Source organism: Lissotriton vulgaris, chromosome 6, assembly GCF_964263255.1.
Source record: "Lissotriton vulgaris chromosome 6, aLisVul1.2, whole genome shotgun sequence".
NCBI classification, from domain to species: Eukaryota; Metazoa; Chordata; class Amphibia; order Caudata; family Salamandridae; genus Lissotriton; species Lissotriton vulgaris.
Genome location: NC_141694.1, coordinates 1,284,889,202 through 1,284,915,699, shown reverse-complemented (window position 1 = coordinate 1,284,915,699; position 26,498 = coordinate 1,284,889,202). Strand labels below are relative to the sequence as shown.

General features: G+C 44.8%; 1 protein-coding gene across 1 annotated transcript in view; it reads right to left on the bottom strand.

Moving 5' to 3' along the window:
- The window catches only part of SOS1 (SOS Ras/Rac guanine nucleotide exchange factor 1), an 897,181-nt gene that overhangs the window by 489,117 nt on the left and 381,566 nt on the right, over positions 1–26,498 (bottom strand). The window contains exons 8-10 of the mRNA XM_086927418.1: positions 20,839–20,937; positions 12,899–13,026; positions 2,111–2,766 (exon numbers count right to left, since the gene is read on the bottom strand). Of these exons, the coding sequence (XP_086783544.1) occupies positions 2,111–2,766; positions 12,899–13,026; positions 20,839–20,937 (883 nt within the window). The remainder of the gene's footprint in view (positions 1–2,110; positions 2,767–12,898; positions 13,027–20,838; positions 20,938–26,498) is intronic.

The window sequence follows — 26,498 nt, the reverse complement described above, 5'->3', positions numbered from 1 at the left end:
GGATACCTCCTGTGCAACTGCACCATCAGTCGATCATAATGAGCGAATACACATCCTGCAATACAAGGGAACACCATCCACTCCAGTTTTAAGTGACAAAAGAACCTAACCCAGGGACACCATCTTAAACTTTTCCTTGTGGAATTTAAACTTGAAGAGCCTGAAGTCTAGGATCAGACAGAGACCACAGACTTCCTTGGGGACATAGGAATCACAGAGTGGTACCCAGCCAAATTATCTGCTACAGAACTAGGTCCACCACGCCGTTCTGCAGCAGGGATAGCACATCCTGTTTCAACACCCAAGTTGGTCCTGTGAATGCTATACCTATCCTCCCAGAGTCAGAGCCCAGTTCCAATGATGGAGATCAGGTTCACTGCCTTGAGGACCTCGTGCTGAGTTTGCATTTGCTTTGTCCTTCTTCTTTGACTTACCTGATCATTTTCATCATGAAGATGACAATCAAGGGATCGGCTTTGAGATAGAGAATGAGTCCATGACTTATAACGTGGTCAAGCAATTCCAGGCGTACTGCAAATTCATCTTCACTCACTTGTTGCATGATGTTGAATCGTGTGAGAATCCTAGACTCCAGATTCAGAACCAATGCGGGTCCATCATCAATATCTGTTTGTAGTGATCTTTACAGAATTTACACCCTTTCATTTCTGGAAGGGTCCTGTACCTTGTACACAAGTGAAAATTATAAGAAACATGTCTGTCAGGCCTGACAGAATTTGAGGGAGCGTGCTCTGGATCCACATCGGAAGGTGCAGAAAGATGAGAACTGACATCAGTGTGCAGAAGTGGGTCATATAGAGGGGCCTTGAAGTCACATACGGGGCACAACTGACCCGATGAAGAGCGGCATGATCCCACCTGGCGACGCATGACGGAACTGCTTAGAAAATTCTCCAGATCAAGTTTGGCCGCTGGGGGTATTCACAAGGTGAGGAATCTATTGTTAGAAGTATCAATCAGAGAGAAAGGAACAGAAGGAATGCAGGGGAGATGCGTATATGCAACTCCTTTCTTCACTTATAGAGAGGAACAAAATCAACACAGAGCCGCACATGCCACCTCCCAGCGCAGGGAGCAATGCTGTTTAAATAGCCTGATGCCTGGGGACATTCTAATGGCGAGAAATCTGCAGTTAGAAGCATCCATCAGAACCAGTACTTTTGAAAATTTGTACTATTTTCTTCATATAAAGCAGGGCTCAATGTTGGTATTTGTACATGTGCCAATTCTTCACTTAGTATTTCTATAAACTTTGAGGAATAATCCTATCAACAGCAGGGTAAGAAAGATTTTTTCATTTTTGTTTTCTTTTTTATTGGAAAAAAATAAAAATAGCTTACTCAAGAACAAATTATATTCATAGGACTAAGGAGGGATATCCCACAAATGATATGTGCATCTTCGACAATGAATAGTCAAATTCTAACTCTTACTTGTGTTGTAACGGCAATTCAGACCGGGGGTGTAAGCGCATTGCATTCTTCAAGTGTTCAATTTCTCTCAATGTAACATTTCAAATTTCCATCAGGCAAAAATTGGGCGGCTTATAACTAACTCCAATTCAGTTAAGTTACTTGTAGCATTATATTGGAAATCTGCTTTTTTAGGGCCACAGCATTTCCATTTTTTAGTTTCCAAAAATGTTTAACAAAAGTGGGATACAGCATATGAATTCATAAAATATTCACTGCTGGAAAACATGTTGTGAGGAAAGGCATATAAATAAATAAGGGATAGCAAGAGAATACACAGCAACTTTTTTTTTTAATACGATAAATAGACTGACACTAAGTCAACCGTATGCAATTACATGTACAAAATGATGCTGAGGGGTATGCTTACGCATCATGCATCAGCCTGCAAATGTCAGGCTATGTTTAAATTAAGTACATTATGATGGCGAGAAGACTATTTGAAAAGCAAAAAGCTGATCAGAAAATAAAGTTAGAAACTGTGTAGTCCAATCGTAGAAAATAAGTTAACAGAAAATAGGTTTGAATTTCCTTAGTAGAAATGCATAAGAGTAATTCATTTTATTAGTTAAAAGAAATAAATGGAGCATTAAGTGCTTCTCCCCCAATACACTTACCTGCATACATGTGGTAAGTAAGCCTCTCAATAAGTTTTACAACAGTTCCTGCTTTAAGAATTGGAATACCAGATTTTGGCTGAACACTTTCTTCAAAGAGAATATTCTCTTCCGAGTCAGGCTCTGCAAATCTGTACAGTTTAGGATTAGGGAGTCTCAGTGGCTCCTCCTTCTCTTCCTGTAACATTGTTACATCTAACATTCTTTCAAGAGTAGTTCGATACTGCAAAGATATTAAGGCAGCCATCCAGTTGTTTTTCTCCTCGGCAGACTTAGCAGCAAAAATTACATTGTCCTCTTCTTTCAAGATGATCTCAAAGGCATGCTTGCACTCATTAGTGTCATCCTTATCGTTAATCTGTACCTTCCTCATAAAGAACTTTTCCTTAAGACGATACTCTGCATTGCCAGCTCCAGGAAGTCTAGGTTGACCATGATTGGACTTGCAGCATATCATTAAGCCATCAAAGAGGAATATGTGTCTCTCATGCTTAGCTCCAACACGTGTAAGGGGTCCTTCCATAATGAACTCGTTGCAGCATTGACCAATATCCTTTCCCTCCCAGCCATCAATGTTCTTCTGAATTTCATTCATCTTCCTGATTGCAAGTTGCTTTCCCTTCATTTGCTGACTGTAAAATCGACATGCAGATTCACTGCAATGAAAGAAAATCCATTACACATTGAGAAAAACACATAAAAATCAGGGTTGTACTGTCCCTGATAAGGATAATGTTATCTTCTTGGCATACAAGGCTATGCATGATGTGCAGTTTGTAAAATTGAAAATGAAAATATGCTTAGCATGTAACCATAAAACCCTAGAACTGCTACCCCGCCCAGATTTAAATTTTCTAATCATATTTATTAGCTTTGATGTGACGCATTTCAGTACTCCATTAGGAAGGAAGGTCTGGCACAGAAACATTTGTTTTAATGGTTGAAACAATGATTATATGTGGACAGACAAAATGCCAACATCCATATCAAGAGAACTATAATTTAATTTGGTCTTATTTTCCACAATGTATTGTTAATTTAAGCTCCCTTGTCTATTTTTATTACTTTGGTGCAGGTGGCAAGAAGGGGGAGGGAGGTGGAACAGGTAATATGTATGTGTAGGAGGCTGGATCAGTATATGGTGCACACTTATTTAAGTGAAGCACCTTGCACTAATCCAGACAAATCTCATGATGATTTTAGTTGTCTTACACAACCAGTTCTCTAAATGGTAGCTGTGGAGAGTAGCCTTCAGGCCTAGTCCAGAAGGAGTATTAAGCAGCTTGTTTACCAGAATTAATCATATAATGTAGGTAAAGTGAAAAGAACCACACAGTGTAGTTATAAAAAAATAAGTATATTTATTATACACACTCACTAACACATTGGTGTATCTCCTACCTGGAGATAGCAACACAATACACACTATTTCAACTTAAAAATACACAGTGTTCCCCAGGGGGAGACCAAACTCTATAATAAAGAAGTGAAATGCGAACTGGGACCGAGGTCGGGACTTGGACCAGAAAACTTGGAGGAGCTGGGAACCTAAGGAACCACCTGAGGTAAGTACCCAGTAACCCCACGGAGGCTGTGTGCAAAGTGGAAACACAGCTGCATACTCTATGCTAGTCAATGGGGAAGATGCAGTTGCAGTTTTCAAGAAGAACCCTTCCCAGTGGAACCTGAAGATACCCCATGGAATATGGAAGGTGGGAAAGTCACCCCACCTGTGGAAGAAGGTGAAAGAGGCTGGTGGAAGTACCTGCAAGCAGAGGGGACATTGTCTATGCCAATCGGAAGTGACCAGGAGGCACGGAAGACCAATGACCACAGATGAAGGAAGATGCTGGAGTGATGACGGTGACCTGGTCACTGCAGCTGTGAGGACCAGGTGACGCCGTGGACGACGTTCCCGAGCAGTCCCACACTGGAAGTCAAGAACCAGGGGGTCAGTGGCCGGTGGGAGCACCAATAAGCCTTGGCAGCAGCAACAAATGTGGTAAATGAAAATGTGCAGTGTTGGGACAAGCAAGGTCCAAGGGACTCACCAGTGCAGGAGAGTTAGAGCAGGCACCAGAAGATCCTCAAGAGGACCCACAGGCCGATGGCACAGGAGTCACAGAAGGACCTCAAACAGGTCACCAAAGATGCAGGCCCACGGTGCAGAGGTTTTGGTGAGGACGAAGATCTCAGCAGGAAGAGCTGCTGGAGCTCTTTGTAGCCCGAAGATCTCTGGAAGCCAGTGCCAACAAGCCTTGGTAAAGGCAACTTGACGCAGCTCACAGGGGTTTTGTTCCAGCGGTTCCGATGACGGATACTGCCATCAAACTTGCTAAGAGGCCTCGAGGGAGTTGCAGAACTACCACCCGTGTTGCTGAGCCTTTCAGAGTCTGTGGGACTTCAGGAGCAGCAGACCAGTCAGCTTCATTGCGGTGCCTGCAGATGCAGGGGAATGGCCTTCTTCACTCCAAGGGAGATTACTTCAGATGTCTGATGCATAGAGGTCTGGAGAGGAACCTGGATGAAGCACAAACAACGAAGAAAACTTGCAGAACAGCGAGACCAGGAGCAGCAGGAGTCTTCCCTGGTGCAGTCTCGGTTTCAGGCGAAGTCCAAGGTGCCTATACGGTTGAAGTTGAAGTGGTTTTAGATTTGAATCTTGTCCCACAATGAATCTGAAAAGCCACCCACAGGTAAGCCCTTAAGTTCCCCAGGGAAAGGGTTGGGACCATTCAAGTGTCCCTCCCAGATGAGGGGCTGGAGAGAAGGGAGGATACTCCCATGTCCTTTGTCCAGTTTTGTGCCAGAGTGGGAGAAAAGGGCTCCCTGAACCGGCTCAAGGAGTATGCAAGGAGTGCACCGAATGTGGCATTTAAAACAGTCTGGTGGCACGGGCAAGCACCCCCAGCCCAATACATTAAGTCCTGTCTGGGGAGGTGGTCACAACTCCCTGTGACAGGAATCCTATTGTTCTAACTTCCCCTGCTCAAGCTTGGCTAAACAGCAGGAGGGCAGAATAGAGTGTGGTCGACAGCAGCACTAGCTATCTGTTGGATGGAAGTGTTGGAATAGGATTCCAACATGTTTGATACCAAACAGGATAGATTTTGGTGCATCCAATATATAGTTAGACATCTTGTAATTGACTTGATGTCCACAATATGTATTAAATGGCTGACCGCACTTACAAAGCCAGGAGAATCAACTACGGGATTTGTAGGGGTACCCTGCTCATGCAGGTGCACCCTTCACACTTTTAACCAAGCACCCTGCCTTCAGGACTGAAAGGCCTACCTTAGGGATAGCTTATAGGTTTTAAGTGCAGTGAAATCAGATATAAGAAAAAGTATATCTGTTGTGAGTGGTGCTAGCACCAGCTCACACAGGCTGCAATAGCAGGTCTGTAGTCGCAGATTGAGTGGTTTCTCATGGGTGGCATAATACATGCTGCAGCCCATGGGAGACCTCTGGTGTACCTATGCCCTGGGTACCTTGGCACCAAATACTAGAGACTTACGTGGGTTCACCAGTAGCCAATTGGAAAGGTGCCAACGTACTTACCACTGTCAAATTAGGAGCAAAAGCATAGTGACAGGGTCATAATTACCAGGATCCCAGTCAGACTAGTCAGAAAACAGCATAACACCAGCAAAAAGTGTGGGGGTAACCAAAAAAGCAGATCCTACTTTCCTACAGTATGCCTGTGTCTCATTCTTGCAGGTAAACCACTGGTTGCCATTAGCCCCTGTATGGTGCCTCTGATTATAATGGTTCCCCTTCTATCATGTTAAGCAGCCATCTTTTTACTCCGCAGGCCCTTAACTATGGTTGGGTACATCCCCTAATTGGCCATTACACAGGCTATTTTTAAGTACCAATTGGATCTCACCATTTGCAGAAAATAGGGGTGGATCTGGTCTATTCTGGCATCAAATTATAGCACCCTTCTCAGGAATCACTCCGGCAGAATATCACTTTGGGTGAAAGAAAGACACTAATATAGAACCTCATAAAAAGGGAAAGTTCTAAGTTAATACAACTCTATAATTCCATTACGTAATCAAATGAAGCAACAAGCAATGAAAACACTACTGTTGAAGCCAGACAGGTTCATAAATGGAAAATATCCACTCCACCATCCCACTTTCTCTAGCACTAGATTCTCATGAGATGCCAGACCAGACCGCATCTGTGAGAAGCGGGGTCACCAAGGAAGAAATGGAAAAATATGGTTTAGTATGGCTTCCAAAGAAGTGGTTCCACTGATCTCCACCAGCGGTACCTTGTGTATGGCGTCTGCTGTTGCAGTCTTACTTTTAGTTGGACAATGACAAACCAGCAATGAGACAGTCTTACAGATGTCCTAATAATGATATCAAGAGAACTTTAAAGTTAATTAACATCATAGGTGCTTGAACGCTGCATCAAAATATCAGTCATCTACCGGATTCTAACCATGACATTATATACATCTAACATCCAGTGAGCAACACCACTGTTCAAGAAGAGGAAGAATTTTGGGGAAAAACTGCAAACTCTCAGACTGAAGGAGCTGCAACCTGTAAGAGCAGTTAGTTAGTGATAGATTCCTTACCTGAGAATATACCCAGGCGTCAGGATGAATCCGGTTCATGGGAACAGGGCAGACTAAACTACCAAGCCAATTCTTCACCAGAAAGGAGACAAGCTACCGGGGACCGGTTTCTGGCATTTCAGCCGTCTTCGGCCCGGCTTGCTTGAATCCTGATGGTGCAGTGAGAAAGGGACTCATGTCTGAGTATACCCTACCACACCTATAGTGGCCAAAAACGATTTCCCAGTATAAGAATTGGCTTGGCAGTTTGGTCTGCCCTGTTCCCATGATGCACTGGGCCAGGGTCAGACTAATTTGCATATAGCCAAGTTCTGAGCTGGGATGGTGCAGTGAGCTAAAAAACGGTGATGGATCAAGCCCTGATCTTTGGACTGGGTAAGAGTGGTCTGCTTAATTCAGACACTCTGTTCATCACCACCCCCTTTTCTGAATCATGGCTGCCAGAATGACATCACAGACTTTAGGAGGAAGATCGAAAGGTGTCAACTGTCGCCGCTTAATCTCCACGCATGGAGGTGGAGGCTGGACAGGTCCGGGTGGAGTACCGTCCCCTGCTGCTGCGACAGAAGATCCTCCCGAAGAGGCAGACGGATCGGAGGATCGTTGCTAATACTGAGTAGCTCAGGATACCATACTCTTCGAGTCCAGTCCGGAGCCACAAGAATGACTTGGGCCCGGTCGCGCCTGATATTCTTCAGATCTCTAGGCAGAAGTGGTATCGGCAGAAAAGAGTCCAATAGACCAAAACACCACTCGTGAGGAAAAGGGTCTCTGAGTGAGCGCCGCCTTGGAAATTCCAACATGCAGAACTGATGACATTGCGTTTTCTCTTCAGTGGCGAATAGATCTAACAAAGGCTCTCCCCACTGCAGAAAGAGACCTTGCGCCACGTCAGAGTTCAGACGCCATTCGTGATCCATCATGCACCGGTGGCTGAGTTAGTCCGCCCTGGCGTTCAGAGAACCTGCCAGGTGTTTAATCACCAAGGTAATACCTTGATGTTCGAGCCATGTCCAGAGGCGCAGAGCCTCCTGACATAGGGTTCAGAACCCCACCCGCCCTGTTTGTTGCAATACCACATGGCAGTGGTGTTGTCCGTGAACACCTGCACTAAACTTCCCTTGACAGAGGGAAGGAATGCCTTCAGTGCAAGCCAGATCGCCCGCAGCTCCAGAAGATTGATATGGAGCTGGGACTCCGCCTCTCCCATGAGGCCTTTCCATCCCAGGAGGGATGCATCCGTCACCACTGTGTGCTTCGGTTGATTAAGGGAGAGGGATCTGCCACTGACCCAATCGAGATTAGTGAGACACCACCGCAACTGTCCATACCATATTGATCCAGCCTCAGTGTCCTTATCCGGCGGAGCCGAGGAAAGGCACTCTGTGATGTCGAGGCCTGGTCATGCCTGAATGACCAGGTCTCAGGAGTGGGGTGAGTGGTCAAGAAGGCAGGATCACGAGGCCCCGGACGATGACGTCTAGAGACGTTCTTATCCACTGGTGCCCCCGAGGCCGGCCGCAACCAAGTACCCAAGAGGACCTCAGTAAGGGCCTCATTGAAAGGGAGCAGCGGGTCCGATGACATAGAGGTCGTCTGGAGCACCACGGTAAGGAAGTTGGTCTTAAGGCTACAGTTGGGAGGTCGAGATGGAGAGCCTCCGCGCCGCGCCGCAGCACCATCGTGTAAGAAGTGCCTTCCTCCAGAGTAGGCGGATGCGAGGCAAACCCTGAGTCAGAAGACACATCAAGTTCACCCGCATCCTGAAGGTCATCCACCCACACTACCGCGCAAGGGGTTCCTCTGAGCCGTCCCAGTCCTAGTCTGGCTCCGGGGTGGGGATCAGCGGCACCAGGAGTGGCGCCAGCCGGGGCCACGCCGGAGCCGCATCCCAACGTGGATCCCTGTCCAGAACAAAATGGTCCGGGGTAGGGGCGGAATAAACAGCACCCAGTGTGGCGCCTATGGCGGAGCCAGGGGCGGCGCTGGGGCAGGAGCCAAGGGTGGCACCGGAGCCAAGGGCGGCGCCAGGGCCGGAGCCAGCAGCGCTGCACCTTGGGGCGCCGGGGCCGGAGGTGCTGGATCCAATGGCTCTGGGGCTGGCGCCAGAGGCGGTGCCGGCGGGCCAACAGGATCTGGACACAGGACCGCGGGGCCAGAAGGCGCGCTGGTGGAAGCCCGGGGCCTGTAAAGGCAGCAAAGAACCCTTGCAACTGTTCGGGAGTCACCGATGGACCCGGGTATACCGGGTAGGCCGCGGGACTCCCAGGTTCCGAAGGAGCTGCAGGGGCGGAGCCCCTGTCCTCCACGTACGCCTCCAGGGAGCGGCGGGGGGACGTCAGAGACCGAGCGCGCTTCTTCGACTTCTTTTTATGGCTTTGACATGGCACAGCAGTCCTGACAATCCCAGGAGTCATGGTCATGCTCCAGGCAGTAGAGGCAGACATCATGGGGGTCCGCCACTGACATATTACAGTGGCACGACCCACAGGACTTAAAGCCGAGCATCCCTACGTGCACCAAAAGACAAGAAAAGGAGACAAAAGTCTCAAAAAAGTGGTAAATAAAAATGACAGAGGTACGTGCTCAATCCGGACCTGCGTTTTCTGCGCGGAAAAAGAAAGAACTGACGTCAGCGCGCAAGGGTGGCGCCCAAGTACTCTCAATGACGTCACCTCGGTGCCTGCGACGCCAGTGACGGACGCAGAGCCGCAGGGCGCCACCTACTGCCGAGCAGAGGTACTGCTACGCAGAAAAACTTTCCGGATCCAGCCCGACGCCTGGGGATATTCTAAGCAAGGAATCTATCACTAACATGTCTCTTTCATATAAATGAAATTACATTAATGCTTATGCTTTGGATTAGCGGAAAGCTCACCAAACTGTTTCTGAAAATCAACAGACCTTCTCACTCAGTTTTTTTTTAGCACCCACTGATTGAAGAGTCACTACAGGACTGATCTCATGTAGTCGAGCATCAGGGACTAAATGAATAAAAGAGGACATTTGAACAAGAAAGAAAAAGGTTACTTACCTGTAACTAGAGTTCTCCAGTGAGAGTATCTTTAATTTGTATGCTTTAATCATTCCTCGTCGTGGAGCTTGGAATCTCCACAATGTTTTTACATCAGACTGTTTACAGAAAACTGCATTATTAAACAGTATGCCACAACCTCGCAGTGGTAGATCAAACACCATATTACAAAAATTCAAACTTCAACACATAAATTGAGTGCACTGAAAACCACTCCCCCAGATGCCAACTGGCATCAGATTTATGTGGTACTAGTGTGGAAGGATTGGAAGGGCATAGGGAGGTCCACTGGAACTATTCATAAGTGCTTAGAGCGCATTTTAAATGAAGAATTAACTCTAACAGCAAAGATCTTCTTGAATTTCCTACATGAGTACTCAGACTTTATTCCTTCGTGTTTTGTTAAGTCATTTACAATGTCAAATTTCCAAGCTAATCTGAATGAAAGTTTTCAGACTATTAATGGCAAAGTGGCAAGGAAAATGCGTTTCTTCCTTCATTTATTTTGCTCAGAAGCCCGTTAACGAAACAATTTTCTAAAGAGTGGGACTACATATAGTTGTCTTCTAAAAAGTCAAACTGTCCACCAATCAAAAAAGCACTGCTCCCATGAAAACCAGACAAGGAAAACACTTCCTCTTTCTGTATGCTTAAGTTTGAAAAACTGCTTCCTTGTTATTGATACTCCAGTCTTTGCTCTGATCCTGTAAATAAAACGACAGAGCGAGCGAGGCTATCCTCATATCTTAAACAAATGTGCATAACATGGTTCAGGTCCAGAGTTTACAATTATTAATTTATTAACCAGGATACCAATAGCCAACAACAAAATTTACTGGATAACCCTAGGTTGTGATTTGATATTTCTTCTTTTTAAACTTTTTATTCAACATATGCTCAGTAAGTTGAACCATAGTTAATACATATTTCAACGAAGCAGGGATGTAGAAGTATTCTACATTTACAATGTTCAATAATCTCCAGTAACGAAACAAGGTGATTTTCCACATAAAGTATACCACCTTACATTACGGACATAATTTCCACATAAATACAATTGCGGTTCACTACGGTGCATGTTCAGAAGTCCCCTGTATGCCTCCCAGAAACCTTCTCCCACTTGTGTGGGTAACTTCAGCTCTGGTACACCACCTTTTCTGCATTACTGCACCAATCTAGGTCAATCTTCCAATCTCTTACTCTCGGTGGGTGGTCCATGCACCAGGCTCTAATTATGTTCCTTTTTGCCACCATGCCTGCCACCATTAGCCATGTCTTGTGGTATTTGGGCCACACTACATCTGCCGTCACACACAGGATGTGCCACCTAGCCTCCATCAAGACCTCGAGGCCAGTGACCTCAGTCATAACCTGCACAACCTCCTGCCAGCAACGCTGAATAATAGGGCAGGCCCATAAAATGTGGACAAACTATGATTCCGAAATTATTGCACCCGTGCCAAGAATCACTAGTACTGAAAAACACTCTGGGTAAGAGAGACAATAATATAAAACTCATAAAAAAGGAAAGTTTTAAAGTTACTACTTGTTGGATTGGATGCTCCTCACTTTCTTGTTCTTAATATAACTGAAACTTTCCTTCACGCCAGCTAGGAAATGTTTACATGCTATGTCAGGACACAAGGCTCCAATTATGCAAGTTTAAAGCTTACTAACAACCAATGATGCCATCCCCAACACTGGTTTAACTTGGAAGTCAAATCAAACAACCAATCTGCCACATTTAGAATATAATCCAGGCAACCACTCAGCGTCAAAGACTTGGAAGTCATAGCCCCTCTGACCGAGTGCGCTCCAAAAATTGTACTGTTAATGACAACTTTCTGCATAAAACTGTGCTGATACTTTAGAATACATGAGAACATATAGAAAATAATGAAGCAACTTCGGACTTTGGATCCATATGTTAAACAATTAGTTCACATCCATTTTTCTAATGATACTGTGAATCTTTCCCCTCGAGAGTTCCTTTTGACTGTTTTTGTTTTTCCATTTAGTGTACCAGACTTTCATGTGTTACAGGAACACAATATGCCTCTTTTTATACTGTTTGTAGAATCCATCATCCCTATGTTTGTAGCTAAGCATAGCGGCTAACAAATAGTCACCTTCCTATTTAATATTCGTTAGTGAGGTTACTCTGTGCATATTTTGAAATGCAAACTATTAGGACATAGATTGCATGACAAAATGCAAGGCAGGTCTCAAAAATACATCAGGATTGTAGTTTCTTCAGCTGCAACATTTAGTAAAAGGTAATGAATAGGAAAATATAATTTGGAAAACGAATTGTTGCTTTCTTCAGGAAGGAAACGACAATGCTGCGTTTGCATATAAGCAAAAGATACATTATTGATGGACAGAATGCTGAACAAATCAAAACATTCACCCCCAGTCAAGAGATCTGGGCTTAAATCGATCATTCTTTTGCTCACCATGCCACCCCAGTTTAGACCTGGCCACATTTAAATCAGCCTTGACCCTGTGCCTCATAGGAACAGTCCAGACCGAACTGCCAAGCCAGGACCTCCCTGGACCAAAAACCAGCATCCTAGGACTGGTTTTGGGGTTTCACCCCTTTTCAGCCAGGATAGCCTGATACCAGAGGCACAGGGTCAAGACTGATTTGCATATGGCTGGGTACAAACTGGGGTGGCGTAGTGGGCAAAAGAACAATGGATTTAACCCAGATCTTTTGACTGGGGGAGAATGTTTGCATTGTCAGCATTCCGTCCATCATTTGTTTGCTGTAACACTTTTCGCTTAAGTGGGATGGGTATGCCCAGACGTGGGTCCCTTGCTCACTGTGCCACTGGATTTAAGCTGCCTGAAGAAGGGTCACATACCTTGAAACCGGTCCCAGGATGCTCGTTTCCAGTCCAGGGAGGACCTGGCCTGGCAGGTCGGTCTGGACTGTTCCCATGAGGCACAGGGTCAAGACTGATTTGCATATGGCTAGGTCCAAACTGGGGTGGGGTAGTGGGCAAAAGAACGATGGATTTAACCCAGATCTTTTGACTGAAGGAGAATGTTTGCATTGTCAGCATTCAGTTCATCATTTGTTTGCTGTAACATGTTTTCAGATAAAACAGCAGAACACTAAAACCATTGAACATCTAGGATTTTTTGTTTTTACCTCAGTCTTCGCTTTGCAAGGCTTTTAGAACAAATTCTTTCCATGCTGCTCTGCAGGTTAAGAAGGGCAGTTATTGCTTGTTTCAAGCACTCTTTGTCTTCATTATCCTCACTCTTCTGTTCCATTTGCTGAGTGTTGAAAACCAAAAACATTAAAATAGATGTGTAGTATACAAACACAATAAGCTGTTTTTAATAAAACCTTTCCCAGCAAGCTGTGGATAACCATAACTTGTAAATTCTTCTCCATGTAGAGAAATAAACACAATTTTACAGAACTTTTGTTTATGTGTCTGAACTTTCAACTGAATTGTATACGTGTCTACATATTGCGCAGTACATATAACTCATGCATAAGACAGAAAACAAAAATCCTTTATATAAGCGTTATCGGGGGCCTGACTTAGAGTGTCCTAAGATGTTTGCGACACTTCGAGGCTGTGGTAGGCACAGTAAGACGTAGTGTTGGTGTTCTTTTTCCTTCTACACTGGAAACTGAACAGAGGTAATCATGTATTAAGAAAAGGCTTTTCACACAGAATGCTTGGGTATGTCGGTGTAAGCAGAGATAAGCCGACCTCTTCTGTACCAGGCTAAGGAGAGGCACTTAGCCTGGCAAGTCCTTTTTCCATTAGCGTTTAGAGATGTAGCACAGGTAAGGAAAATAGTGTATAGGCAAAGTGTCAATTGTGAGCCTCATACTCCCGTGCTACATAAGGTAGCACAGGGAAAGTATCCAAAACATTTTTGTGCCCCAGAACTTACGCTGTATACATATTAAGCACTGCCCAGCTGCCACTTGGGGAAAGTGCGGAGAACCATGCTTCCACAGTCCACGAGAGAGGTCCAATGCATGTATCTGAAACTTAGTGTCAAGTACATCACATAGAGGTGCAAACTACTATTAAAGGCAACACAGGCTGGTTTAGTTGCACTTTTAAGTAACTTCCTAACATTACTTTGATATGCTGGGCTTGGAGTAAGGATAACCTCACCTTTAAGGAACACTGGAGAAGTTGGACTTGAGATGATAGACTGTATCATCTACAATACCCTCTCTGGGGGAAAACTGAGAGAATCTCAATTTTTAATCCTTATTAAAAGACCTTGATATCTGCGGCATTTTCTTTATATTGAGGGGCCAAAACACATCACCACTCAAGACAGGAGTGGAGGTCATGCCAGAAGAAAGACCAGATTATGTTTTAAGAATTGCTAACTGTACCACTGGATTCCAGCTAGCCTGGCTAATGAGGGGTGATACCTCAAAATCGCTCCTAGGATGCTTGTTTCTGGTTCAGGGAGGACCTGCTTTGGCAGTTCGGGTAGGACTGTCCCCATGAGGAGCAGGGTCAAGACTGGTTTGCATATGGCTGGGTCTAAACTGGGGTGGCAAGGCGAGGAATAGAACAATGGACTTTACCAAGATCTCTTGACTGGGGATGAATGTTTAATTCATTCAGCATTCTGTTCATCATTTGTTTGCTTAGCACTTGAAGAATATTTCTCAGCACTTCATATGCAAATTTCTGTTCATTAAATATAATCAATATAAAGAGTGTCCTGCTTTCCTGTGCCATCATTGCTATTTTTTATAAAATAACTATTCTGAAATTGGCGATGGGTCAGCAGCTCATAGTCCTACGAACGCCTGGAGGATAATGGGAGGGAAAAAATTACAAATCTATAGGTTATTGGCTGCCAAATAATATAGGCATGGTGGGTCCGCCGACTCGTCTTACATGGGAAAAGCCTTTAAACTAAAGCATCTTCTGGTAGCCAAGAGAGAGAGGACACCATCAAACTGAAGGTGTTCATCAAAGACTGGGAACCATCCTGGATGAAGCAAAGATGATAGCCTAACCTTAAAGGGTACACTATCTATATTTTCCTTAATAATGCCCTCCAAAACATGGACACAACTACAAAAAGTTGATTCACTGAGACAGGGTTGGAGCAGGACCAAATAGATCATCATCTAGAAATAGATAAGGAGTCATTTTTGGATAACAGAATAAGAATTTATAGTGACAGGATTATTGTTAGGTGAAACTTGATGGCAGTGATCTATGTGATCTGTCAAAGGGGGATGGAACTGAAAAGTAAACGTAAATGCTATTGGTTTTCACCATTCACTGAGTAGAATTTCATATGTTTTACTCGCAATGCACTGTTTTACCATCCTGTAAAACAAAACAGATATTTATTTTAAAATCGGCACGTACACATTTCATAGCGCAGCCTATTGTTTGTTCCTATGGTTTACACCAAGCTACAATATCATTCAAACAAAATATATAAATCTATTAGGAGTAGATGACAGACCAACAACCACCTACAATCATAGCTTAATCTGTTATTGCAAATAACTAAACCAAATAACTGCTTTCAGAAATAGGATTTCCTTCATTCAAATCAAATTGATTGAAGAAAGTATCACTCCAAGTGCCTCCACAACTTGCGGAGTTCCCCAGGGCTCCTCCCTGTCACCTTTACTGTTCAATCTGTACCTCCGGCCCCTACTCCACTCACTTCGTAACTGGGACATTACAGTTTATAACTATGCCGACGATCTGCAGATAATTTTTCCACTCAACTCCCCCAATGCGATAGACAACTTTCACTCTGTCATGCTCCAGATCCAAGATTGGATGAATTCCAACCAATTGAAGTTGAACCCTGGGAAAACTGAGCTTCTTCTCCCAGGCTCCAGCCCCTCTTTCTGGGGAACCCAGTTCTGGCCCACCGAACTGGGCCTCCCACCGACCCCCTCCACCTCTGTAAAAAGTCTTGGCGTGATTATCGATGACGAACTCTCCCTCCGAGCCCATATCGGCTCCGTGATTTCATCCTGTTACTTCCAACTCAGAAAGATCCGGAAGGTCAGCCACTTGCTCCCCCCCCCCCACCTGCTCTGATTCAAGTTATCATGTCTCTTGTGCTCTCCCGATTGGACTTTTCCAACTGCATTTACCACGGACTCCCCAAAACCCTCCTTCACCGCCTTCAGGTGGTCCAAAACCAGGCAGCCCGGATCATCTTTAAATCTCCAAAATGGCAATCTGCCAAACCCCTGATGCACAAATTCACTGGCTACCCATAGAACAAATGGTGGCCTTCAAGTTGGGCTGCCTCACGTTCAAAGCCCTCCACTGCCCTAGCCCTGCCTACCCTCATCACTCCCTACTGTCCAAACCGCAGTCTTCGCTCTGCTCATCTTAAATCGCTCGTCATACCCAAAACCAGAAGCAACAAATTTGGCGGACGAAGGTTCACCCTTTTGTCTCCGAAGTTCTGGAACTCCCTTCCCCTGACCATCAAATCAAGCAGCTCCCTCCTTCATTTTAGGAAGCTGCTCAAAACTTTTCTCTTCCCCTCACCCTGTTAACCCTGCACTAAACATCAGTCTGTGATCACCTTTGTCCTATAGCGCCAGGAAACTCATGGTGTCAGTGCGCTCTATAAATTCCATTTAATAATAATAACATAAGGCTCGTATGCAGATTTTTCAAATTCATCCAAAGCCGGAGAGCCAATGAGAATGTGTGTGTGATTTTCTACATGATGAAAGACAAGCAGCATCTCCTACACTACTTGTAAACGTGTACCAAGCCTCTACTGCATCATAAGTTAACCTTCTGATCCTAAAACATTTAGCTCTGCTCTGTCCCAGGAGACAAATAAGCCTGCAAATATGGCTGTTCATTTCAATAACTGAAGTCAAGAGTATATGGTATGAAAAAAAGGCTGCATTCTAATGGCATTAACATCACTTCAGGTAAGCAAATTTGGGATCTGTTTGTATTTAAGGCACCTTATGAACTGAAATTCTAAAAGGTCTTCAAACTAGCTCAATACGTCTTGAGCAATGACAGAAGGGCCCAACTTTTCCTTTTCTCTATACAAAGCGAGTACATAATCTGGAAGTAAAATGTTTCTATATTACATACCAATATAAAGGCATGCCCCATGTTGCTTTGAGTAGCATATGAAACATCAAGGCCAGATAGGAGATATAAATCATAAGGCCCCAGTACACGTTGCCACATGGGTCCTTTCTATTTATTAAACTGAATTAGAGCGTGTTAGAATCAGACAAAAATAACACATTTTAACATGCATTAGCAAGCCAATTACCTTTAGCATTGGCTGCCAACCTTTTAGCTTTATCACTACTGGTTTGTTTAGTCAGAGTGGGGTTGCTGGGCTCTTCCCAATATTAATAGAAACATTGGCAAAAAGCAACAACTTGTATGGCCTCAGAAAGCACACATTGTCATAGAGGTCCTATGGCAATTAAGGTAAAATCCTTTGTGTGTGGATGTGCATCCTATGAAAGAGCAGAATGCCATCACTAACAGCGAAGTTAGCCAATAGCGGAAGTGAGCTGAACCTCTGGCCCATGCTTTGTGCTATTGTGGGCTTAAGATAAATGTGAATGGCAACAGACCAATGGATGAAGACAGATGGCCAGAAGGAAAATGTGAATGACAAGAGACCAATGGAAAAAGAGGGCCTCCCGAAAGCTTCAATAAGTATATTGTGTATATCATTTTCGAAAACCAAAAGGCTTAGCTAACAACGGATCTGAAAACTGTAGAATATTTCCTACATATCTCTTCTCAATGCCAACATAAAGAGGTCACTGGTATTGTCTATAGAAACATTAAAGACAGAACTATTCTCACCACTGCAGTTAATTGGCATTTGAGTGGGTTACCATGCCAAGTTACTATAGATCAGTAGCCCAAGACAGCTACAGCTAGTGATGTTCTGGACTTTACCAATAGGATTCTAGCTATACAGGGTTGACTACTGAGGCTAGATGAACTAGCTATAAGATTTACAAGGGAATCTACATACACCACCACCAGTGTGCCCCCTCTGCCCGCTGGTGTAAATATTGCAGAATAAAGGGATACAAGCCTGTAGAAAGGCCTTGTTCTATACTCACTGCATGCACGGACAAGTACACAATTAACTTAATACATCTTGTCAATTGTAATGGAAGTTCACATGTGCACAAAAGAAAACAATAAAACAAATGCAGCACCAAGACCACCCTACTGTCCAGTCTGTGTTGTAGGCAAGGATACCCTGTACTTCTGCCTATTCCAATAAGTTAAAAGTCGGTTTGAACATTTCTCTTACCCTTTTTTAAATGTATAAATTACAAATGCTATCAAGTAGGGAACCAATACATCACAGTATCCTATGACAAAAAGGTTCCTTTAGTAGAAGCCTGTCAAATATGAACATACTTGCAATGTAATGGGATTGCAATCAATAGTAAAAAAAAAAACTAGCATTAAAACATACATATATTATTTATCAAATCGAAAAATAATTGATATTCAGTAATTCTGTGACACACATATTGTGTGAAATTATGTAGTGATGACACACACTGTGCAAGATGCTCAACCTAAGGTGCAGAATTGATGTACAAACACCAGTATGAAATCGGGTAAGAAGAACAAATGCTTAGAGCTCCAAGGCACATTTCAGAAAAAGGCCTACTGGATATAAAATGTGAAGCTGTGACTGAATCTCAAGCACACTGGAGAAGGTAAATCAACATGTGGACCCTCGTGGCCCAGATCTGTGGGGCATTATCAGAATGGAAAAGGGGCCCAGTTAAAGACTACTTAATGGATGAGGGTTGCAGTGGCACAGCCAGAGGGCTCACAAAACCTTGGCCATAGTATGTGTAATGTCCACTTAGGTTCGTCAATCAAACGGAGGCATCCAGAAGGAAATTGACAGACAAATGTCCAAGGCTGCAGACCACTTCCAGTCTTCAAGCGGAACTAAAAGTGATCAGAAGCTTGGCACTGTGAAGATTTCTCATTGCCTAGGGCCTGACTCACATCAGAGCTTCGTCTTAAGATACCACTGGAACTTCCACTGACAGATGTGTTTGTTATGCCTCTGCGAAATGAACAACAGTTACCTTCCTTAAGGTACTAATCTGTTTTTCCAAAGTTGTAATCAATGGTTAGATCAATCTTAATGCCACAGCCTTGTGGCTTTGCTGAAACTGCTATATGAAGAAGCACATTTGAATCCGAAATCCCCATATTTTACATCAGCAATTCATCTGACCTGCAGAGCCTCAGACAAATGCAAGAAAGCAGTGCTTGTCTGGGCATTTAACACATGCCCTGGTATGAAATATAAATGGCTAACTTGGGGGTACTGCAATGGAATCACAAACTGGTTGCTATATATCTCCTGAAAAAGAAATTATTTAAATTTTTTATCCCAAATTGTTTTTGCACCCCTCAGCATTCCATGATACCAAGGAGACAGAGGAGATGTGGTGTGGGGAATACATGCTTCGGGTAAGCCATTACCAGATTAATTCGGATTGAAGTGGCTATCTGATGGTTGATCCGTCCCCCTTTTCCACCTCATTAAAACAGATTAAAGATTAATGAATTTCTGTTCACTTTAAAGGAGAGAGCCTGAGTGTGGAAGCGGCTTAAAGAACATGTATTTGGCCGCTACACACTGGGATTCCTTTCTTTCCCTACTGAAAGAATACTTTAGAACTGTCTCTCTTCCTTTCTCATTTCAACACAAGTAAAGTTATGCTTGTCAATATCCCCAAGATCCACCAGGTTACACCATATGGTGTACCCTGTGCAGCAGCACACCTTATATAAGATCTTCACAGGTCTGACAGTATCATACCGACCATTAGAGAACTGAACATGTTTCAACTACCTTCCTGCATCACATTAAACAATGGCTGTACCATCTACAATACAGTTATCTCTGAAACCCCACATCAACTTGTGACCAAGATTAACACTCCTGTTGGAGGTAGCACAACACAGCAGTATCACCGGACTGGAAAACTGGACACACAAGGAGTAGAAGATGGGATGCCAGATAATCTCTAGCTATGCTCCTAGGATCTGGAATAGCAAGCCAATTCAGATCTGCCATGCTCCAACTATCCTCCCTTCCGCAAATAGCTGAAACTCCAACCATTTAATCAATTTCTTAAAACGTGATAGCCATTCAGATGCCAGAAATAGTTCTCACTACCATTCCCTCATCATAAATACCTCTTCCACGTGCTTCTCCCATGCTGCCCTGCCCATCTATGTAATATCGCGCAGTCGTCATTTCGCTCAAAAGGGTTATTTACAGAATGGTCAAAGCTGCTATTTTGGGTATAAATTAGCAAATTTAAGTTATATTCACCTCTAATATATTAGGCTGCATAGACGTGTCATGTAGGGATTTCATTTGTTTTTTGCTGATATCAAGTGTGGCAATACATGTTGTTTGAGAAAATAGGACTTAACAATAGGAGTAGTGTGGGCGTGTTTTGCCAATGCCAGGTGTATATATTTTGGATTTGATCAATATAAATTCATGAAACATTAAATGGGTTTATTTCCACCAAATTTTGGTTGATGTGCTTCAAAATGTTCTATATTTTGGTAAGACACAAATCACTTGAATTTACCTTCTATTCTGGATTGAAAAAGTCAAACAAGCGTTTGCAACATCTTATAGTCAGGGTAGAGGCCATGCAGGAAGGCAGGTTCCCAACGTGATGCGGCCACCCAAACACTCATAACCCCTATATGATAGTAAATCCTATTTATTGAAACATGTATATAGTGAGGCGTGCAGTTGAGCTCTACAAAGATTATGATCAGTTGGTAATGGAGTACTTTCCAAAAAGGCCAAGGCTGTCTTTTGTGGTCACTTGTCCAAGGTTGTAGCTTTTGAGGTCATACGTAAATTACTTTTTTGTTGCCATATATGTCTGCAATGTAGCACCTTTTCCAAAATCTAAAAGTTGTGGATTATTTTTGTTCTTGAGAAAAACCCAATGAAAGATTGAAGATGAAGAATTTGAATGACAGAATAAAGTTTTTTAAAGAAACCGTTCAATTAATAAAATATACTCCTTCTTACCTTTAAAAAGTCAAAGTAGTGCAGACAATAATAAACAGGAGCCAATAGTAGTCTTGGTAGAACATACTGAACAGCTTCTTTAAAACCTTCACCTATTGACTGAAACAAAATGACAAAAACCAATACATACAAAAATCATCTTAAGTGCAAATTCAGAATTCAACATGCCTGGTGTTTCTACTCAAGCTTTCTGAGAGAACAATACTTAAAGAGAAAGAAAAAAAAACAATGAATGTGTTTCCAAAGTTATTTGGCAAATGCTTTTAGATTTTTTTTTACCAACAAATACTGCCTTTATTTTACAACTGCTTATTGAACATGGGAAAATAATTAGATGAAACATCCTACATCAGTGTACACGAAACAAACCAATTGCCATTGAACTCAGTACTTTTCTTGTTTTTTATACACTATGACTTGCCTTGTAAGTTCCAGAGTTCCTTTACTTTTATAGTCAAGAAGCAAAATGTAGGGGAAGAGACTCTTTCAGACACAGATGAGATATATACCTGTCGGCAAACTGTATTTTATGCAAGTCCATAGGAATGATCAAAAACTGCTCCAGTTAACATTTGAGGCCAAGAGGCTTATCAACCTAAAATCCCATGCTCAAAGACAGACTACTCACAACCAACCTCATACTATGCTCCTAAGTAGCCTCAGTTAAGTGCACTAGTCTTTTTGTGTCTCCATACAAGTGGCCAAGCTTCTTGCAGTTTGCTAACATTTGTTGGTGTGTGTTGCTTCTCCTTGTTCTCTGCTAGGATCCGCGTGGCCTCTTGTGAATCCGCTGTGACTTGGAAGTGCTACTGGAGGAGCCAGCATTCCTTCAAGCAAGAGGATGAGCCAGCTTGCAACAGTCACGCTCCTTGGTAGGCAGGGTGTCTTGTATGAGGCGCACTTGCTCTATCAGTTGCTATTTCTCTTGCTGTTGAGGGAGAGATTGTTTGACATATACCGCAACACATATACACTCTTCCTCAGCATGTCACTCTGATAGACATTAAGTGTGCACAGAGTGGGAGCACTGTGAATCCCCCTGTTATTGTTACATCTTACTCTATTCCTGCTTCATGATCATAGTATGTTGGTGGTCCTTCTGCAAAGCTTTTGGGCTTATGATCAACTCAAGCATGTCAACTCAGATTCCCAGCCAGAACTTAAGAGTTTCTGTAATTTATTACAGACTGTGCATTTAATGCAATAAACTTTACTTGATTGATATGCATTTGTGAGATGTTAATGTGGTTATGTATATGTTGTTGACTTAGCAGGTAAATTAAGCTCTTTTTCTGGAAGTATTTATCGCCCAGTCTGGCTACGTTGCTCTGTCTTTTGTTGTCTTGGAGAATGTCCGACATACAGGCTCTGGATTTATCAAGCAGAACGGAGGCAACTGATGAGGTGACTTTCAATGTTGCCTGAAAGACAGACTTATACCCATTCAATGTCTTATGTTTCCCAAACTCTTGTTTGTGAGTGGTGAGATGTTTACATGCATATGAAACTATAACCAGGGAACTGAGGCACAGTGGAGGGAATCGATGAGTGAGCTTCTTTAAAAAGGCATTTGCTGAGGTGTCATCTATTACAATTGTAGGAAAGTAGGATCTGCTTCTATGGTTACCCTCACTTTTTGCTTGAAGTGATGCTGTTTTTTGACTAGTCTTACTGGGAACTTACTAATCAGGACCCCGGTCTATCTGCTTTCTCCCTAAATTGGTTGTTCAGTACTTAGGTACAGCCCCGATTGGATACTGGGGTACCCTTAAAAGTCCCTAGTATATGCTCCCCAGGGCATAGGTACCCCAGAGGTTTCTCATGGGCAGAAGCAGGTATAATGCCACCCATGACAGACCATTCAAAATGGAACTACAAGCCTGCCATTGCAGCCTGTGTAAGTTGATGCTAGCACTACTTACTAAAGGTATAGGTTTCCTATATCTAGGGTCATTACACTTAAAACCAGTAAGTCACCCCTATAGCAGGCCTTTGCAATCCTGAAGGCAGGGTGCTTGGTTATAAGTGACAGGATTCCCCCCGCATGAGCAGGACAGTGGAGAAGCGTGGCTCAGTGGTTAGAGGCGGCAGACCCGGAAGCTGAGATCGGCCGTGGACCAGGGTTCGATTCCCCGCCTCGGCGGGTCTCGGGCTCAAAAAATTCCACAGAGTCGACAATTCTCGCTCCGGTGCCTACTCGACTCACGGGGTCACACTCTGCGACTCTGGGCAATAGCTTGCTTAATCTCCACTACGGCCCCTCGCGGCGGGATGCCTGGCTTTCACCTTGTGGATACCCGGCCGGGATATCTCACAGGGGAATACCAGGACGGGTTCCCTAAGCAAGCGCCTTGGGACCCCTGGGTTAAAGTGCGCTATATAAATCGAAACACATTTACATTTACATTTACACCCCAAAGCCTACGAAGTCCATTCTCCCAAGTTGTCAGTAAAGCAGCCATATACTGTATAGAGCGGCACTGCATAATTACGTGATGACATCCCAAAAACTGCTGCAACTAATCCTATCATGCTTGATAACAAACATGTTGGAATCCAACCCTAACACCGTAAACGGTGTGGGTGTATGATTCCAAGCACTGGAAGAGCCCTCCGTTAGGCTTTCAGTGTTCCCAGTGCCAACTCTCTAGACCCGGACAGCACAAAATGATTGCTGCCGACCAGAAGCGCATTTATTCCCCCCTGCTGATGAGCCAAGCTCGAGCAGGGGAAGGCAGAACAATAGGCATCCTGACTCAGGGAGGTGTGACCAACTCCCATACAGGATTTAGTATATTAGGACCGGGTGGGTGTGCTTGCCAGCACCAGAAAGTCTGTATGAGCGGCACATATGGTGTCCCTGTGCATAGTCCAGTTCAAACCAGTTGTGGGACCGGTTGGCTCCCGCTCTGGTACGAAACTGGACAAAGGACATGGGTGTAACCTCCCCCATCCAGACCCTCCCCTGGGAGGGTCCCCTGAATCTTCCAAACCCTTTTCCTAGGGTGCTTAAGAACTTACCTGGGTGTAGGTCCCTAGATTCGTCGTGGGATAAGATTCAGATCAAACTCCACTGCACTTCTACTGTCTGGGCACTCTAGACTTTGTTTGGGCCTGGCTTAGTCTCCCTTCAAGTCTGCTGTATCTTTTGTGGTGTGCATCATACAGGAACCTTCCTATGCCTGTGAGGCATCAAAGACACCTGAAGCAATTTCCCTTGGAGTCAAGGAGTCACTCACCTGAACTTGCAGGCAACACAAATAAGTTGACTGGTCGGCAGATCCTGAGCTCCTCCAGACTTCGTGAGCTCTGCAATACAGGTGGTAGATTTCCACAGCTCCCGAGGCCTGCCATGCCCTCTCACCAAGTTTTAGGCCAGTATCCCTCGTGGGGGTTGCAATAATCGAACCCCTGTGCACCGCATCCAACTTGCAGTTGCAAAAGATTGTTGGCTTCTTTCCAAGAAAATCTTCGGGCTCCAAGTAGCCCCAACCTCGATGACCTCCAGTGACCAGAAACTTTAGCCATACCGCATCGTGGCCTGCATCTTTTGGTGAGCTGCTTGAGGTCCTCTCGCGTCTCCAGTGCCTCCGGCCTGGGGGTCCATTTGAGGGTCACCTTTGTTTCCTTTGAGCTCCCCCGATTGCTCGTGCCTGCCCGGACTCCCCTGCTGGTGGTGATTCTCCTGGACCCTGCTGGTCCCAACGTTGCTCCTTCTTTGATTCCTGCGTGGATTGCTGTTTCTGGTGCTCCCGCCTGACACCGACCCATCAACACTCTCCATCCTTCGTGGCACAGCTCGTGCACAGCTCCTGGTCCTCCTCAGTGTCACCTGGTTCTCACAGCTGCAGAGTCAAGGTCCTCATCATCCATCCTGCAACATCCGACATCGGAGTGCATCCATCTTCCAAGTCTCCTGGTCACTTCTGAGTGACAGACTCTGTCCCCTCTGCTTGCAGGTACCTCTCATCAAGACTCCATCCTCTGATTACACAGGACATTGATTCCTTCCTCCATAGCTGCACTTTCCTGAAGTCCTCCATAAGGAATATGCTACTTACCAGTATGCATCTGTTCTTGGCATGTAGGGCTGCTGACATTCATATCTGTGCATAGATCGCCGCCTAGTGTTGGGTCCGGATGATTGCACATTGTTGTCCTGGAAGAGTCTTCGAAGTATCACAAGATAGGTGGCTCCTCCCCTGACTACAGTGCGCATGGGCATCCTCTCCATCCCCAGATTGTTTTTCGCCCTTGTGGCAAAGATGGAGTGTAATACTGAAAGTGATGACCATGCCTGAAAATGAATCCGAGTGCTACAGCTGCGACAGGCACCGGGGAGGAGGGCGGGCGATATGAATGTCAGCAGCCCTACATGCAAAGAACAGATGCATACTGGTAAGTAGCATATTCCGTTCGAGGTATGTGGGCTGCTGAATTTATATCTGTGCATAGAATAAATAGCAGTTACCTCCTATCGGCGGTTGCCCATGCCAGCTGCAGCAGTCTGAAAGAGTTCTGAGAACAGCCTGTCCTACAGCAGCTTGCTGTTTGGAGTGTACATCTACGCAGTAGTGTTTGGTAAATGTATGTATGGTGGTCCATGTGGCTGCTCTACATATATCCTCTAGAGGAATGTTACGTAGGAAAGCCATGGATGCCCCTAACTTGCGTGTGGAATGCGCTCTTGGGGGAACTGTTAAAGTGCATTTAGCCTTTTGATAACAGATTTGTATGCAGGAAACCTTTACTTTGAACTTGCCCAGCTGACTAACCTGTGCACCGCCAGGAGTTTCAATACTCCAGGAACAGCCGAACCGCCACAAGAGCAGACCCGCCTCCCGCCGCACGACTCCCGCTGGCTTAGGGAGACTGCCGCCGAGTGGAGAGCGTGGTCTGGGGAACTACATCCCCCAACAGGCACAGCGCCACACATCACCACGAAGCGCCAGGAGGCGCATAAAAGTAGCGCGTTCCCTGCAGAGCGGGGGAAACCTTTACTTTGAACTTGCCCAGCTGACTAACCTGTGCACCGCCAGGAGTTTCAATACTCCAGGAACAGCCGAACCGCCACAAGAGCAGACCCGCCTCCCGCCGCACGACTCCCGCTGGCTTAGGGAGACTGCCGCCGAGTGGAGAGCGGGGTCTGGGGAACTACATCCCCCAACAGGCACAGCGCCACACATCATCACGAAGCGCCAGGAGGCGCTTAAAAGTAGCGCGTTCCCTCCCTCGCGGGACGCCGGGCGAAGCCCGGGCCAAGGGCTGGCCCGTTTCAGCCCGTTCCAGACTGATCCAGGCTGGGCTGGGCCACCCCCCTTGGTCCTACTTTCCAGACGCTGCCCTCATCTGTTAAAGGTATTGACTTCTGATATCTGTCCCTGAACCTTATAACAATGACTTCGACAAGGGGCTCCAGAAGCAAGACTGCACTTAAAACTGCCTTGTTTACAGGTCCTATTGACAAGTTTATTTTAACAACCACTGAGGCTATCAACCAAAACATTTCCTTATTAGAGCGCAGGGTATCCCAGGACCTTGCGATCGCCAGGAGATCTTCAATGGGCCTCATAGCAGCGGCCCTAACCCCGCTTCCATCAGCTTCTCCTATCCCTATCCTAATCCAGTCTGGTGCAACAGCTCAAGTCCACTCCATTCCA